We start from the raw sequence: 16,128 nt of genomic DNA, 5'->3' as shown, positions 1-16,128 counted from the left end.
GACGGGTCGGGACTAAAACCATGAGTACCGCCAGCGTACACGCTGGTGGTACTAATAATAATACAAATGCATAATCTGCATATTTCATTATCTGTATTAAAAATAGAGTAAGTACTAATCTATAAAACAAAGACTCACTGTACTTCAGTGATATAAGTATAACTCAAAGTAACTCTTTTCTATCAGCAGACTACAATGGATTAGTTCAATGAAGTTAATACATAAAACTATTTGCTTGACATTCAATTGTCAAATGCATTTTACAGAAAAGACTGAAAGTTTTTTTTGTACCATAAAGGGGCATGAACTCCCTGCTGCATTTGGTCTGCATCAGCAACAATTGGCTCCAATACTGAAACAGAATATATAGAAGTCCTTTGAGAAAGTGTGAAAGGCTATCTTTTGGAACCAAAATTCTTATGACAGTTGGTGACACGGTGCATGCCTCGTACCTCATCACCAGGTGGCGCCCCTGGTGGTAGATGTTGACACGTGAACCACTGTTTTTATTGTTCACAGTATTTATCATAATATCCTGATAGTTCTGTAACCAGTTTTAACAATAACTTCTTAAAAGCACCAGTATTAACTTTAAGACAAAAAAATCTTGTCTACTTTAAATTTAGGATAAATCTGAAGGCATCCACTTAAATAGAGTAACTATAATTAAACAGCCAATGATTCAACTTTGGCTTGGACAAATAAAATGTTTTATTTGATAAAGTCTTGGGTCAAACTTCTCTTATTATTTTGGCCTGAAAGTTACAAACAAGTTCTTTTTTTATGCAACCAGATACAGGAATCATTTATCAGTACTCAAAATGCTTGGCTACATATCCTATGACCTCAGGAAAAACTGTGGAATAATTTATCAGTACTCAAAATTCTTAGCTTGATATATATCAGTACTCACATTCCTTAGCGTGATATCCTGTGACCTCAGGATAAACTGTGGAATAATATATCAGTACTCACATTGTTTAGCTTGATATCCTGTGACCTCAGGATAAACTATGGAATAATATATCAGTACTCACATTGCTTAGCTTGATATCCTGTGACCTCAGGATAAACTGTGGAATAATATATCAGTACTCACATTGTTTAGCTTGATATCCTGTGACCTCAGGATAAACTATGGAATAATATATCAGTACTCACATTGCTTAGCTTGATATCCTGTGACCTCAGGATAAACTGTGGAATAATTTATCAGTACTCACATTGCTTAGCTTGATTATCCTGTGACCTCAGGATAAACTATGGAATAATTTATCAGTACTCACATTGCTTAGCTTGATATCCTGTGACCTCAGGATAAACTATGGAGTAATCTGGCATGACCAGCCCCAGGCTGAAGGTACTGTTGGGGATCCCTGTGTAGAAATATAGCCTGTTTTTCTCACTGGCGTACCTCTGGAAATAAAGAAAAGCTCTCACTCATTTTTTTCATTTTTTGCATGTAGAAGCTCTCATTGATTTTTTTGCACATACATAATTAAAATTCAGTTAGGACCACACACACACACACAAACACACACACACACACACACACACACAGTATCTGTTTGTGGAGTAGTAAACATTTTGGAAGACTCACCAAATCTTTAGAAATGACAAATGTTTCTATGTTTGCATTCCCTGTCAGGTTGTTGATCATCTTCTTTCTCAGCTGAAATAATTAAAATTAAAAAGATTAAATAAAGCAAAAATATCAAAGTGTAAGACATAATCTTTTCTGCTAGTGCGTTTTGTTTTCCATTTCTAAATGCATCTCTCTTTTAAACATCAATAATCGATACAACATGAACTTGCAAATTGCAAACACCCAGTTAAGTGTGATATATTTATTTTTAAAAGGTTTATCACTTGAAAGACATTATTTTTGAGCTTAGCTGGTTGTTGTATCATTTTGATTCAGATACAACCACAAAAACCACTAAAAATAACTGATTTATCATTTTTGAAAGAAGTTTTCATTGTTGTTTCATCATTATCTATCAAAAAAAGACCTTAATTTTGAAAAGTCATATTCATGCCTTGTACCTGGATTTTCTATAAATGCATTAGAAATTTACCAGGAAAATACTAATGCTATCTTAAATTATAAATCCTTAATTACAAATCTACATTATGACTACTGTAATAAATATCATGATGCAACAAGTTTGTGACCCTTTGAATAATAAATGTGACCCTTTACCTCAATCTTTGCAGGGTTCTCATGTTCAACTTCCAGGAAGTCCACATTGGGAGGATCTTTCAAGTAACCAAGCTGTGAAAATAAAATTAATTCAGTCAATCAGTTTTTCTATTAATGTTTTATATCATTTTTGGAAAAAATATTAAATTCAGTACTGTAACATGACAATATTATAATATTCTTTTATCCATTTAATTAAGAATCAATTTGTATACAATATTTCACCTTTTTGTATTATAATATCTTATCATATTGATCTTCTAAAACATCTTGATTTGTGCAATTATGCTTTATACCATAAACCTTGTACCATAGTCAAACTAAAAAGCAGTTAATACCTGTGCCTTGAGGTTTGGATGAAAGACTGTATAGCCATTCCAATTCATAGCAAAAGCATAGCCATTTGGACCCAGCTGCAAAGGTTCACAAAATATAATGTTAAAAACTTATGCTACTTATAAACACTTACATCATAATGTTTTTTTTTCAATTTGTTGATTTTGTGGATTTCTTGTCAATGAGTAATGTAATCATTTATTTTCACCCAATCAAGAGAAGAACAGCTGAGAGCATTTCGCACAAAATGATAATATTATCATAATATTGACATACTAACTGCCATCACCTGAGCTGATGAATCAGCTTTAAGCCTTCAGAATTTTTTGTTCCTGATGGGAAAAGCTAATTCAAATCTGTACATAAGAGACACTGGTGGATAAACCTCCTTTGAACAAAATTGCTTAGAACATATTATAAAATTCTAGGCATTATGAGGTCATTTTGTACAACTCAGAACTCATTTCTTTTCTTATACCCCCTTTACACTGGACGGCGTTCTTTCTGCGACCATGAAATTTGGCATCACTGTGGTCTTAATACGTTTACGGCACGTAACGTATTATAATTTTTTAACTCTCAAATGGGGCCGTACTGCTGGACGCAGAAAGGACGCCGTCCAGTGTAAAGGGGGCTTTCATGGCTAGGGGACTAGACAGAATTTTTTCTTATTGAAGTGGAGGTTGGTGAATGGATGGGGGCACTGGTGGAAAAACACTCTATCTAACCACATCTTCAAGTCACTACCTTCTGCCATGGAGTGCTGTTCTCCATTTCCGCAGTGGTCACGTCCACACCCATTACACCAAGGATGGTCTGGTTATTCTGAAAAAATTAAAATTTAAATAATAAATACAAAATTAGGACAGGGAACATGGTAAGAACACTCTCAAGTTTGCATTTTTAAGTCATTGTCTTCCTAGTAAATATTTACATATAATTTTTAGTACTCACTTTGACAGTCTGCCAAAACTTCACCTAAATACAAAATAATTTTACCTGCATACAGTTGAAATTATATACTTTTTTATCCAAGGGATAAAAAATACTACTTGTTAAATCATTGCTGTGACATTAGCTATTCGGATAAGGCTTTATTTTAAAACTCTCCAAATATGAAATTTAATGTATTGTATTGTATTGTATTCTATGCCACTAGATGGCACCATGAAAGGTGTGTGGGAGGTTTCACAAGGCAATCAACTTGTGCCACAATCCCCCCTATGTGGTGCATGATTTATTATGAGAACATTCTGTATAAAACCAAATCCTAATTTCAGTTTTACAAATAGCAAAAAATTTCCCCCTTAAAATAATAATAATAATAATAATAATAATAATAATAATAATAATAATAATAATAATAATAATAAATAAATAAATAAATAAATAATTCTATTTATGAACATTCATACAAAATCGAGCAAGTTTTCCTATCAATTAATAAAATCTATGTCTCTTACTGAGTCGGTGCTTCTGTTGTATACTGGTAATGTCAGTGTTATCATCATTCCTAGACCCTGAAATACAGCAGACACACTGGTCAGTGGAGTGGTCAGATCACTGGACCAGGGGTCAGCTTCATGTAACTTTTATTCAGTGTAAATATTCAAAAAGTTAATACTGTACATAATAATGAAACAAATGTACAAAATTTAAAATTAATTTTCAAATGTCTATTACTTTAGAATCAGAGTTAATTGCCCAAATCTATGTAAATCTTATTACATACATTTGACATACATTACATAAGTACTAATCTAAAATAAAATTATTTCAACTTGGGAAAACAATGGGGTGAATAAGGAGAAAAGGTATATTATGTTGGGTTATTAGGCGGCTAGGTTAGTAAAGATGAGATGGAAGTTGACACAAAAAAGGGTAAACTTTAAAGCTGAACAACATCAAACATAAAATGCATTTAATTTGTTATACATCTTTCAGCCCGAATCCTCCCCTTAATAATTCAACTTCAATGAAAAAAGTTCTAGGCACCATTAAAATTATGAAAAAATTGTGCTTAATTGTTCATGAACTGAAGATTATAAATAAAAAAGCCCATTTGTAATCTAAAGCACTAAAACATCATATAAAAATGCTTCACAATACTTCCATGCATTATACCAAAGTTGTAGCATATTACTTTTAAAGGTGCAAGACTGATAACTGTAACTACGTAAACATAAAAACTGATATTCCTCCAAAAACTGTTCATTACTTCTGCATGCAAAACAACATCAACATCATCCAAGATAGTTGAGTGTCCAGATGCACCCCAAGTTTCTAAGGTTGCTGGAAACTCATCTCTCTCACCAGCACACCTCTGGCTTAGAGAGGCAAGTTTCCAGTGACCTTTGAGATTCAGACATTTGAGGGGTGGGGGGAGTAAATGAACAGAATGACTTGTATCTTAAGTATTTTTAATTGATTTATAAGGTCACACACACACACAAACACACACATACATGCATTTATAAACATACATAAATATGATGTTGATTCCATAATAAAATATCATCCCAAGTTTCAGAATTATAGATGGGATCAAACATGCAACAAAAGAAAGCATTTTCTTCATTCTCCACAGACCATTTCTTAGTAAAATTCAATCAATTTCTGAATTCAGTTTTTCTTATGAAAATGCAGATATCTTCCTAGAAGAGGAAATTTTCTCGTACCTTATAGACCACACCTTGATTCCTGTCATTAGCATAGCCACGTTGTTTCCAGAAAATACAAGCTTAATCGAGATAAGTGCCAGTAGTATGAACTGTGTGTGTGTGTTTGTGTGTGTATGTGCGTGCGTGCATGCATGTGCATGTGTGTGTGCATATGTGCACAGGTCCCAGCATTTAACTGACTATATTGATAAAGAACAATCTACAGACTTAAACACCATTTTGCTAAAATGAAATTGCATAAATGTAAGTCTGCTTCAACCACTTTTTGTCTTGAAAAAAGCTGAGCGGTCACAGTCTGAATACGTTCTAAATATTTTGTTATGTCTGCTCAATGACCTTTGAAGCATATAGCTCAGAATAGTCATTCCTATAGATCTACTAGATAAAATAATGTCCCAATTTTGGTGTGAAACAATACATGATACATCTGAGAAATGGGCTCATATGAGACATCATGCAAAACAAAGACAAACATATTTTTCATGCTGTGCAGGTAAGTACATGCTTCTCATAAAAAACACACCTAACAAAAATGTGCAGCAACATAAGTTTTTGATAGTCTGTAAAATGTATAAAAAGAAAGTCATTTCTAAAAAGACCAAACATGTTTTCTACCCATGAGGCAGGTGCTATGCGATCAAAGCACTTTGATGAAGCATCAGAAAGTCAAGCTTTATCAACACAACACATTCAGTCTCTTAAGAAATGATCTACTATTATATAAATTGTACATGCTGGGTGTTAACAGCACTAATTTCACTGGGGAAGGGCTGCATGCAGGAAAAACATGCAGGTTTACACACCATTATTCAAACCTTGATCAAACCAATAAGGTGCAGTATTTCAGAGGTTTCATAAAAATAGTTCCAAAATTTTGAGCACAAAACTTTTCCAATGTTATCATTTCCAGATAAAAGATCACCAATTGGCCACAATAAATAATTATAATGACCCACTCCCAATTGAAACAGACTTCTCCTTTAAATATTACAATCAATTTTTGAGTCTTCATTTATAAAAATTATTGTTTTAGGAAATAGCATCAATTAAATTTGATCATATTAAGTAAAGAACCATAGGTTAAATGTTTAGCACAACAAACTTTTTGAGTCAGAATTTTAAAACATTTTTGACCTCTTAAGATCCAAGGCAAAAAGGTATTGTTGTTTCAGCTTTATTGCTCTCACTATGTGTATTGAAGGCTTCTACAAGTGAATGTTGAAAGAGAAATTGGCTACTTATTTAATAATTACCACAACTGAACAACTGTGTGTAAACCAGCCATCTGACATGGCTTAACAACTGTGTTTAAACCAGCCATCTGACATGGCTTAACAACTGTGTGTAAACCAGCCATCTGACATGGCTTAACAACTGTGTGTAAACCAGCCATCTGACATGGCTTAACAACTGTGTGTAAACCAGCCATCTGACATGGCTTAACAACTGTGTGTAAACCAGCCATCCGACATGGCTTAACAACTGTGTGTAAACCAGCCATCCGACATGGCTTAACAACTGTGTGTAAACCAGCCATCTGACATGGCTCAACAACTGTGTAAACCAGCCATCCGACATGGCTTAACAACTGTGTGTAAACCAGCCATCTGACATGGCTTAACAACTGTGTTTAAACCAGCCATCTGACATGGCTTAACAACTGTGTGTAAACCAGCCATCTGACATGGCTTAACAACTGTGTGTAAACCAGCCATCTGACAAGGCTTAAAGCTGCATAGGAGCAAACTATTTTTGCTGTTGGGTAGGGAAAAAAAACTAGACGCGGCTTCAGCACTTAAAATCTACATAGCAGTTCATGTAATTATTCAGGACAAATATCTAAGTACAGCTTACTGCTGTCTTTCTGATCAAGGATTGTTAAATTATGGATATACATGTCCATACCAAAACTGACATCAAGTCAGATAAACAATTTCTTTGTGGCAATCAAAGAAAAATTTGCAAGTATGTAATTTAATCTAAATTTATACTACATGCATATCCATTTATCATATATATTTTTCTAAGGGTGGAAATTACAGGCTTGTCGCCAGCCAGAAGCCATGTCAAAGTCACAGCAAAAGTTGTGACAAATAATTCCTGTTACCAAAGCATCTTCATAAACACTGGTCCATCCCGAAAACTGCTTGTATGCCAGTGCCAGTGGGCGATTCAAAACAGTGAAAAACTCCTGAGAAAAATGCAAGTAAAGAAAAAAGCAACTTCAAACACATGCTTCAAACCTGACCAAATCGCACCTTTAAATTTGGAGGTGGAACACTATGCCACTAAGTGACCAATGAGTGCGTACCCCCAACACCCCCTTCCTCCCAAATGTAATTGTATAGTGTCGCCACCAACTGTGGGATTTTCCTCCTCATGCTCTTCTGGGCTTACGCATACCACTACTTAATCTGGCAAACATTCATTTCACAAATGAGCTGAGATTCCACAAGATCAATGTTTGCTCTAAACCCATTGGAATCAATAATGATAAATAAAAAAATCACTTTTTTATTGTCTACAGTAAAATTACTTTTTAACTTTTGGTATAACCATCAGGTGCTAGTGTAAGCCCAGAATGCCACATTCAATATGGAGCACTATGCACAATTATAAAATTATGCTGATCACAGAAAACTTGAAAATAGTTAAGTAAATAAAAGAATACTCAATCATTAGTGATTAACTATATCTTCTATTTTTGTGGCAAAAAAGCAAACACTGCAAAGTACTGAGCAACAACTGAAAATAACATTAAATTCAGTGGTTAATTGAATCAACTTGATTATGAGTAAAAATGCAAACAATGCAATTGCTATTTGAGTAGCTGAGTTAAAAATCAGCAAACAACTTCTAATCATTCACTGAAAAATAAGAAATAAAATCCTGTTAACTCATAAGTCATTAGTTTTAAACAAAACTGCACCCAAATACTGCAATTGTTGCCATTCATCACTAAAACTGCAACATAAAAAGTAAAAAAATAAAGCAATCACTCGTTTCAAAAATTCAAATCATTCCTGTATTGAGGACTGACCAGTGATCAATCACAACAGCTCCACAAAAATGAAGGAAGTAAGTGACCAGTGCCAGGGTTTCAAACCCCTCCCCTCCCTTTCTAACTTGAATGTTAATTTATTAAATCACACCAATTAAATTCACACAACAAACTCATTGAAACCATTCAGAACACATACTGACTTTTATTTGGCTGCATTTCTTACATGCAAAATTCATCTCAGCTATATCATAAATAGTAGGCAAAGCTCTTGGACCTTTTTCACTAAAAAAAAAAAAAAAAAAAAAAAAATAGTGTGTGCCATTTGATAATAAATTTCCATGAACAGTTATATTTTTGCGTGACCAGAAAAAAAGTTCTTTTCATAAATAAATTGATGTCATTTCCTTTTGTCACATTATATGACTAATGTAAAAAGGTAATTTGTTAGTAGATTTAACTGTTTTAAATTCCGCACTCTGAAGTTCTCATCTAGAAATGAATGGTGGCAGTTTTCTTCAAACTTACAGAAATAAAGGGAAAGATCAAACATGCCAAAAATCAAATGCCATGACAATATCCTCAGAAAGTACACTCTAAGAATACTTGTTTATATACCAACCATTAAATCAAATGAACTCATTGCACAATGAAAAGTTCTCTAAACAAAATACTAATAAATAGCTTGTGAAAGTCTCAGTCCACGTCCATACTCAGAGAGATTTTAAGATGTCTAATTACCACCAGGTGGTAACTGTAAAACCTACATAATAAACAGGGACTTGACTGTAACCCCACCTGGTGATTATTCTGAGAACAGTCTTCAACTGAGACAGCTGCAAGCTATCTATAAGTAATTTTCTTACTAAAAATAATAACAATTTGTTCAGTAAAATTGCAACATGAAAGGCTGAAGTTGATTTCAAAAAAGCTCCTGTTAAGAAAACTTTTTCAATCAACTGAACTGATATTTTAAAACAGTGCACAGACATTTTGTATGCGTTTGTTCATTAATTTCAAAGGCCAAGCATGTAAAATGTGTCTTTTCTAGTTTAATTCTGAAATTGTCAAATATAAAAAACAAACAAATAAAATCCTAACTTAAGTTTTTTTTATGTATTCTACTGTTAATTAGTCCATCCAAAAGTTAAAAGGCTGCAATTCACAAAATGACTCCATATGTCAAAAGTTTGTCTTTCCTTTAACTCTAAGAATTGTACTATGAATACCCAGTAGCCGACTCAAAATCAGAATGTAAGCCCCAGTTTCAAATATAGAGCTATTTACCCAATCACGTTTCACAATGAGCCTAAAAGTCCTAGGACCCACCAAATATAAACTGGTGAAAATTATCCTGGCTAAAAAGGAATACTACTGTACATTTTAGTCTTAAAATTAAGTCAAACTTTGACATCTGAATAAGTTAAATTTGTGAAACATGACCCTGTGCTTTGTGTCTGTACACTGTTTCTCAAATCTACAGCAAACAAATTAAAAAATAAAAAAATAAAAACTGAATGGGAACCAAACTGTATCATACACAAACTCTGGGCAGTCTCCATGCCTAAAGTGGAGGTTAAGTTAGGGTCGTAACCATGGCATCGTTACCATGGCGTCATTCACTTTACCCCTTGATCTATGTACATCTTGGATTCTAGGACATGGCTCAGGTTACCATAGGCAAATGTGTCTGCCAGCAATTCTGGATATTTCTGATGTGCAGATAAATAAAAAGATAAATCAGAAATTACAAATCTGCATCAGTTATATCCTCGTCTCCATGGGATGACTTGCCAGCAATTCCCTTTCCCCCTTTTTGTGAAAAAAAAGGTGAATCTTTAAATATTAAACTATGCATCTAAAAATACCATGTTGCTTTCAGGTCCACCTTTGCATCTGTTTTGGGGGTATATTAAGGAAGAAAATAATGCAAAATTTTAAAAACTGAAATAAATTTTACATTAGGTTAACCTCTGAAAACACAGCATAACATCTAACTTTATTAACTATATCAGTTTCAACCTACTGGTCAAAAGAAAACAAAAGTTATTTTGTTCTAGTACGGGACATCTCAGAAATTCTCACATACCACTTAGAAAAATCATACAACCTTCAACTTCAACAAACACACAGGAAATCACTTGGTCATAATCTGTTAATGAAAAGCTTTTTTCTTCTTATAACCTGAAGGGTATTCCTGCAGATATATTAATTACTAACTTATTTCAAATCTCTCATTTTTTCCCATGTTTTATTTTCCTGATTTCCACCATGATGCACCCAGGTCATAATTTTCACATTTTTTTTTTCATTTGGATAAAAAACGCTCACCCCTTTGCCTTCCAAAGCTATTGGCATCTTTTCTATCTCCATTCATATCAACAGATCACAGGACACTATGCAAATGTCATTAATTTTTTTGTGTACTTTCCAACTTAGAAAGTAAAAATTCATCTGAGAAATACATCAAGCATTTATACATGTAATGAATGTTATATTAATCAAGTAAAGTCTTTTTTCACCAAGCCAGTTACCAAGACAAGCTCATTTGAAGGGAAAAGCATTCTTTGAGTCCCCAAATGCTGTCAGAAGAGTTCATAAAAGAGATTCTATTTCTGTAATGAGCCAGTATCGTTCCACCACCTCAACTGTTAAAACAGAAGTTCTGAAGGTCTTATTTATGAAGTTCTGATTTATGAAGAGTGTCTGCAAAACATTCAACTGACTTATCATCCAAGAACCCCACTGCCAAGGCACCAAATTTTGTATTTTCCTAGCATTTTTTAAAGAAATGTAATTGAAATTCCACCCAACTAAATGAAATTCCACCCAAGTAAACCTTAGCCATGAACTGTAAATTGACATATCCTAAACAACTATCACCAAAAAATGTAAAACCCTCCCCATGCAAAATTGCTCCTTTCACTGAATGAAAAAAAAAAGGTAATAAAGTAGTACATATTATTTAAATGTGTACCATTGCGTCCAGGTAGGGACTGCTGGTATGGGTGTGCTCTATATTCTCCAGCGCCATGGGGCGCCCTACCACAGCTGGGTAATTCTGAAATAGTAACATAAGAGGGTTGGGTAAGGGGGGGGGGGTGTGGGTGCATTTACACAAACTTCCTGGATTGATTGGGGGTGAGAGTGCCTCCAAAATGAACCAGAACAGTTCCATATTTTGACAAGGTTATTTCCTTAAAGTTATCCCTTGCAAGTAAAAGATTAGGATCCTTCTAGGATGACTCCATGATAGTTCCAAGTACAGACTAGAAATGTTGCTGAACAGTTACTTATGTGCACTAAATTTCACTACTCACACAAACCATGAACCTTAAAAATAAAACAAGTCAAATATGATAAACAAAAGTGTAATCCAAGTTTCATGTAAATGCAGCCAAAGGTAGATGGAATCTACGGTACCCGTTACTCCTGAAAGCAGAAATATAATGGATACAGGATAGAAATCAGAATGGGGAAATTTACATCACTGGGTTAACTTTCAACACAATGGATACTAAGCTGAAATAACAAATTGGTTGATGAAGAGAGAGGGGGATACACTGTACAATTTTGACACCAGTACCAAAAATAAAGAGGTCACACAGAGGTCACAGGGTCAGCCATGTTTGCCAATGTAAATACGGATCTAGCAAAAAAAAAAAAAAAAAAAATCCCACCCCATAAAGATACTACAGAAGTGAGGCTTCAAGATCCACAGGTATTCACTGGTGAGAATTTTGATAGCTTCGTATTTCTATAATGATAATTATTCAACTATTTATCACAATTATTCTTTTTTTCAAAACATCAATTTTTGGCACTGCAGTACATAATTTATCTTTCCAAATAATACTTTTGGGATATTCAATTTTCCTTTCACTTTTCCTTTCTTCATTTCTTTCCTTGCTTTCAGTGAATAAATAATGAAACCATGGATCTTCACAAAACATTACAAACAAGACAGGACAACAACAACAACAACGATGCAGACACACAAAGAATGGGATCCCACATGGGTCACATGACTTGGCTGTTTACTAACTGCCACCATACCAATGCATCTTCATAAACATCCGATTCTTGTATGTATGCTCTAGACTGTAAGACTAGAGGTCTAGCAACAACTGCCACATGTTCCTAGGTGACAACCAATGAGTTATTAGGAAGTAAAATACCTCTTAAGCATTATATAATACAAATATGTAAACAGTTTTATGAAAATAAGTAATTAAATTCATAAATGGCTAAAATTTTAAAGCATTTAAAGTGTGTATTGTAATAAGCTGGTTTTCGTTATGTAAACCAGATGCCCTAGAATGTAAAATCAGAGTCCAACATCTGAAAAAGAAATCATATCAAAAAAGGGCTATCAAACACATTTCACAGTCCATATGTACCATAGCAAAAATATATCAAATTAATACATCATTTACTTTACTGAAGTCTTTGGTGTACTTATTAAACCATACCTTATGGGAATTCACACTCTAAATCTGCTGTAAAAATGTGCTTTAGTTAAATATTAATATATCAAAATGCATCCACTTAATATATTAAAACAATAACACCATTAATTTTCAAACAAACTGGCCAAACTATATATTAAATGCCTTTATTTCTAATTTAAAAATGTAATATTTTATAAATTACATCAATAATACCTTTTATGTTTTGGATTCAAAGTCCAAGAATGACGCCAATTACATTTATCATGTGCAACACAAAATATAACACAAAATTTGGTGTAAGAATGGCCTGAATTATACTTATGATAACAACATCAGGTATAAAAAAAATTGGTCTACAAAACCTCACCTGTACTGTGGTTCTGATGGCGCCCATTGCTGGTATCTTCGAGAAATATCCTGAAATCATGGAGAAGGTCTGTGAAAGGTTTAGGTCAACATCACTCACTGCCATGATACAAGTAGCATTAGACCTTTTTATAGTTCAATTATTTTTCCGAAAATGCCAACTATTTTCCTTAAACAACATCAAGAGTGTGGAGAAAACTATGACTTTTTAACAAGTCTTTTTTTAATCATCTTTTTAAGGGGGAGGGGCAGATACTGGCTCCATTCCAAGCTAAGATTATGCCAATTTCGCTAGTTTCATGCTTCTTTCACAAAAACGAACGTCTTGTCACCGTTTTTTTTTTTTTTTTTTTTTTTTTTTTTTTTTTTTTTTTGGGGGGGGGGGGGGGGGGGGGGATAAACTTGTCATACTAATACTGAGTCACTAACCTCTGTTCTTACAGGCCAGCCACCTGACAGCCTCTATGGCAGCAGCTGTCTTACCAATGGCATAAGTAAATATGCGAATCTGGTATGAAAAAATATTGAAATATAATTTATCAATTTTTTAAAAAATCTTTTCAACATAACATATTTTACAACATGAAAGTTTTTATGTTTTTAATGTTTTGTTAAGTGTCACTGCTCAAACTATTTAAAATCAAATAATTAATTTTCTTATGAAAATGTATGTTTTTCTTAGACAAAAAATTATCAAAAGGAAATTTCACAACATCATATTTCACAGGCCTAAACAAATGGTTTTAACCTGATACCAGTGTTTTGTCACCTCCATATTGAGTTTGTGCTACATACCCGCTTGTCAGGATTTTCTCTATTCAACACAGTGGCTGCCTCGTCTTTGGCAGTGGCGCCATCTGTCAACACCATGATAATTCGATTACAGTCTGCTCCAACATTATTCATGCTGCTGTTTTTCTCATCTTGTTCAAACTAAAAACAAAAATGCTTCGATTTATTTAGCATTAAATAAGTTGGAGTTTTATGAATCCTCAAGATATATGTACACTAAAACTTAAGATCAGTCACAGTCCGATAAAAATTTTTTTACCCTTCTTCCATCTTTTTGCTAGGGGGAACAAAAAAAAAAAGCTTTGTAACATCTTGTTCAAACATTACAAGAGATTTTTAACATTTTAGATGGTGCAAACAATACATTTGGGTTGAAACCTAGTTATACTGAGTTAAAGAAGCCAGTATTAAACTGTGGAACTATCTCAGGATAAACTAAAGGATGTTTTGTCAATGAAATACAAAATTGCAAATAACAGAAAAATACAGAAAATGAAACTTTAAAGCCAATTTCTATTTAATCAATATGCTTTTCAGCACTATAATACAAACTCCATATATAGTAGAAATTTTTCAACCTCTTTGAAAGCTTTGAAAGCAAATTCCAGAGCGTCCTCCCATTTGGCCATCCCAGAGGCCTGAAGATCCATCACTGCCTCTTTCAGGACTTGCTTGTTCCTGTGTGTGGCCTGGACAAAGCCCTGGAAACATTCTGACACGTACCGCACAGTGTCTTGGATTTCTTCAGTTTTGGAGTACTGAAAAGATGCAGGGTATGCTTATGGTTGATTTTCAATTTGAAAGGGAAAACATTGTATTGAACATTTGTGAGATGTCAGGACTTATAACTAGACTTATAAATAAGAACTGGCTATTATTATTTTCAATTGGCAACTGTTTGGAAAATAACTATCATGAACACTATGTTTTATCTTTTGTCACCAAAACATATCATCAATTCTGGAATTTTTTAAATAAGTGAACATTAAACAGATAATAAGTATACACACCTCCATCTTAAACTCACAACAGCCAAAAACATTCCCTATATACAGTGTGCATTCTTACATATAACATAATCATTTTAATGTTACACCAATATTGAAGACTATTTCAACCATCAAATGAAAACCTTACATTTGCTACTGCCACAAAGTCGTTCTCCCCGAGAGTTTCCAGCAACTGTTTTACTGTTTCCTTCATCAGCTGCAGAGCTTCCCCTGTAGTACTTCCACTCCTGAAATTATCCATTTATTTGTTGATTTATTAATTAATTATCTATACTGAACTGAAAAGCTTTAAAAGACTTTAAATCTCAAGTTCTTTTGAGCCTTTTTGGTTGAAGTCATTCCTTTAGATCAAAAACTTAAAATATTTATAACATACTGCATGAATTCCATTTCTTCATGGGTCAAAAAAAAAAAAGAAAAAGAAGTGGTAAAATGGACAACTGTAAGCAAGCAAAACTGATAACCACAAGCGAAAAGAATTCTGCTATTTAATACTAATTTGTCAATTACACTGCAATCAAAATAGGCAAAAATAATAATCATTTAATTACACTGCAAAGGTACCCATTGACACATAATTTAAAAATTTTTGATGAAAAAAACTACTAAGTATAACAAAAAATTTGGAATAAGGAATACTTAAAGTGTTTGAAATTTGCAAAGAAAAATAAAATAAATAAATAGGGCAGACTTACGTGTCTACTAATATCATCATATTTTTGGGTGAACTTGACCCCTGTGTGTACCAAGGACGACGTCTGACATCATACAGATCAGGCTTGGCTTCAGTCCATGCATTGGCTAAAATGTTAATGAAAATATCAGATATACAAATTAATAACCAAAATTAAGTAATATGAATAAAATAAATTATATTTTATAATTAATTTAATATTTTCAATATTTTATAATTAATTTAAAATAAAAATTAATATTTATAAAATCAAGAAAGAAAAAATTATAAAACTATAAAAAACTGTAAAGATTGAAGTACTGTTTAAATCCAATTTCAATATTATTCAAACATTAACTATTTCTAGTTACTGTTCATTATATTTATCATTTACTCTGTTTACTCTGATATGTTTTCTTGTTTTAAAGCTAAGCATTATTTATACATTGTATCAAACTAGGTTTCCTTTTCCCATCTTCCAGTTCATTGCACTCTTTTTTTCTTCGCAAAAAGAAATTATGAAATTCAGACACCGAGTTACATTATGTGGATACTATTCTCAGTCAGTAAAGGCACTGCTTTACATGTGTGAAGATCCCGTACATAATAACTCAT

General features: G+C 33.2%; 1 protein-coding gene across 5 annotated transcripts in view; it reads right to left on the bottom strand.

The window, feature by feature from the left end:
* Positions 1-16,128, bottom strand: part of LOC106161874 (voltage-dependent calcium channel subunit alpha-2/delta-2-like) — a 41,493-nt gene that overhangs the window by 12,295 nt on the left and 13,070 nt on the right. The window contains exons 7-20 of one of the 5 annotated variants that reach the window (XM_087014933.1): positions 15,536-15,641; positions 14,968-15,067; positions 14,409-14,588; positions 13,834-13,971; positions 13,468-13,546; positions 13,040-13,089; positions 12,278-12,361; positions 4,003-4,059; positions 3,287-3,364; positions 2,542-2,616; positions 2,204-2,275; positions 1,601-1,672; positions 1,287-1,416; positions 292-352 (exon numbers count right to left, since the gene is read on the bottom strand). In XM_087014933.1, the coding sequence (XP_086871059.1) occupies positions 292-352; positions 1,287-1,416; positions 1,601-1,672; positions 2,204-2,275; positions 2,542-2,616; positions 3,287-3,364; positions 4,003-4,059; positions 12,278-12,361; positions 13,040-13,089; positions 13,468-13,546; positions 13,834-13,971; positions 14,409-14,588; positions 14,968-15,067; positions 15,536-15,641 (1,282 nt within the window). Of the gene's footprint in view, positions 1-291; positions 353-1,286; positions 1,417-1,600; positions 1,673-2,203; positions 2,276-2,541; positions 2,617-3,286; positions 3,365-4,002; positions 4,060-7,327; positions 7,412-9,849; positions 9,934-11,198; positions 11,283-12,277; positions 12,362-13,039; positions 13,090-13,467; positions 13,547-13,833; positions 13,972-14,408; positions 14,589-14,967; positions 15,068-15,535; positions 15,642-16,128 lie in introns of all 5 variants that reach the window. The other 4 variants (XM_087014931.1, XM_087014932.1, XM_087014930.1 and 1 more) reach the window with 4 other exon arrangements.

This window comes from Lingula anatina, chromosome 6 (genome assembly GCF_051362555.1).
Source record: "Lingula anatina isolate TDL-2025a chromosome 6, LinAna3.0, whole genome shotgun sequence".
Lineage (NCBI taxonomy): Eukaryota > Metazoa > Brachiopoda > Lingulata > Lingulida > Lingulidae > Lingula > Lingula anatina.
The sequence above is the reverse complement of the archived record's forward strand: the minus strand, read 5'-3'. Positions and strand labels throughout refer to the sequence as shown.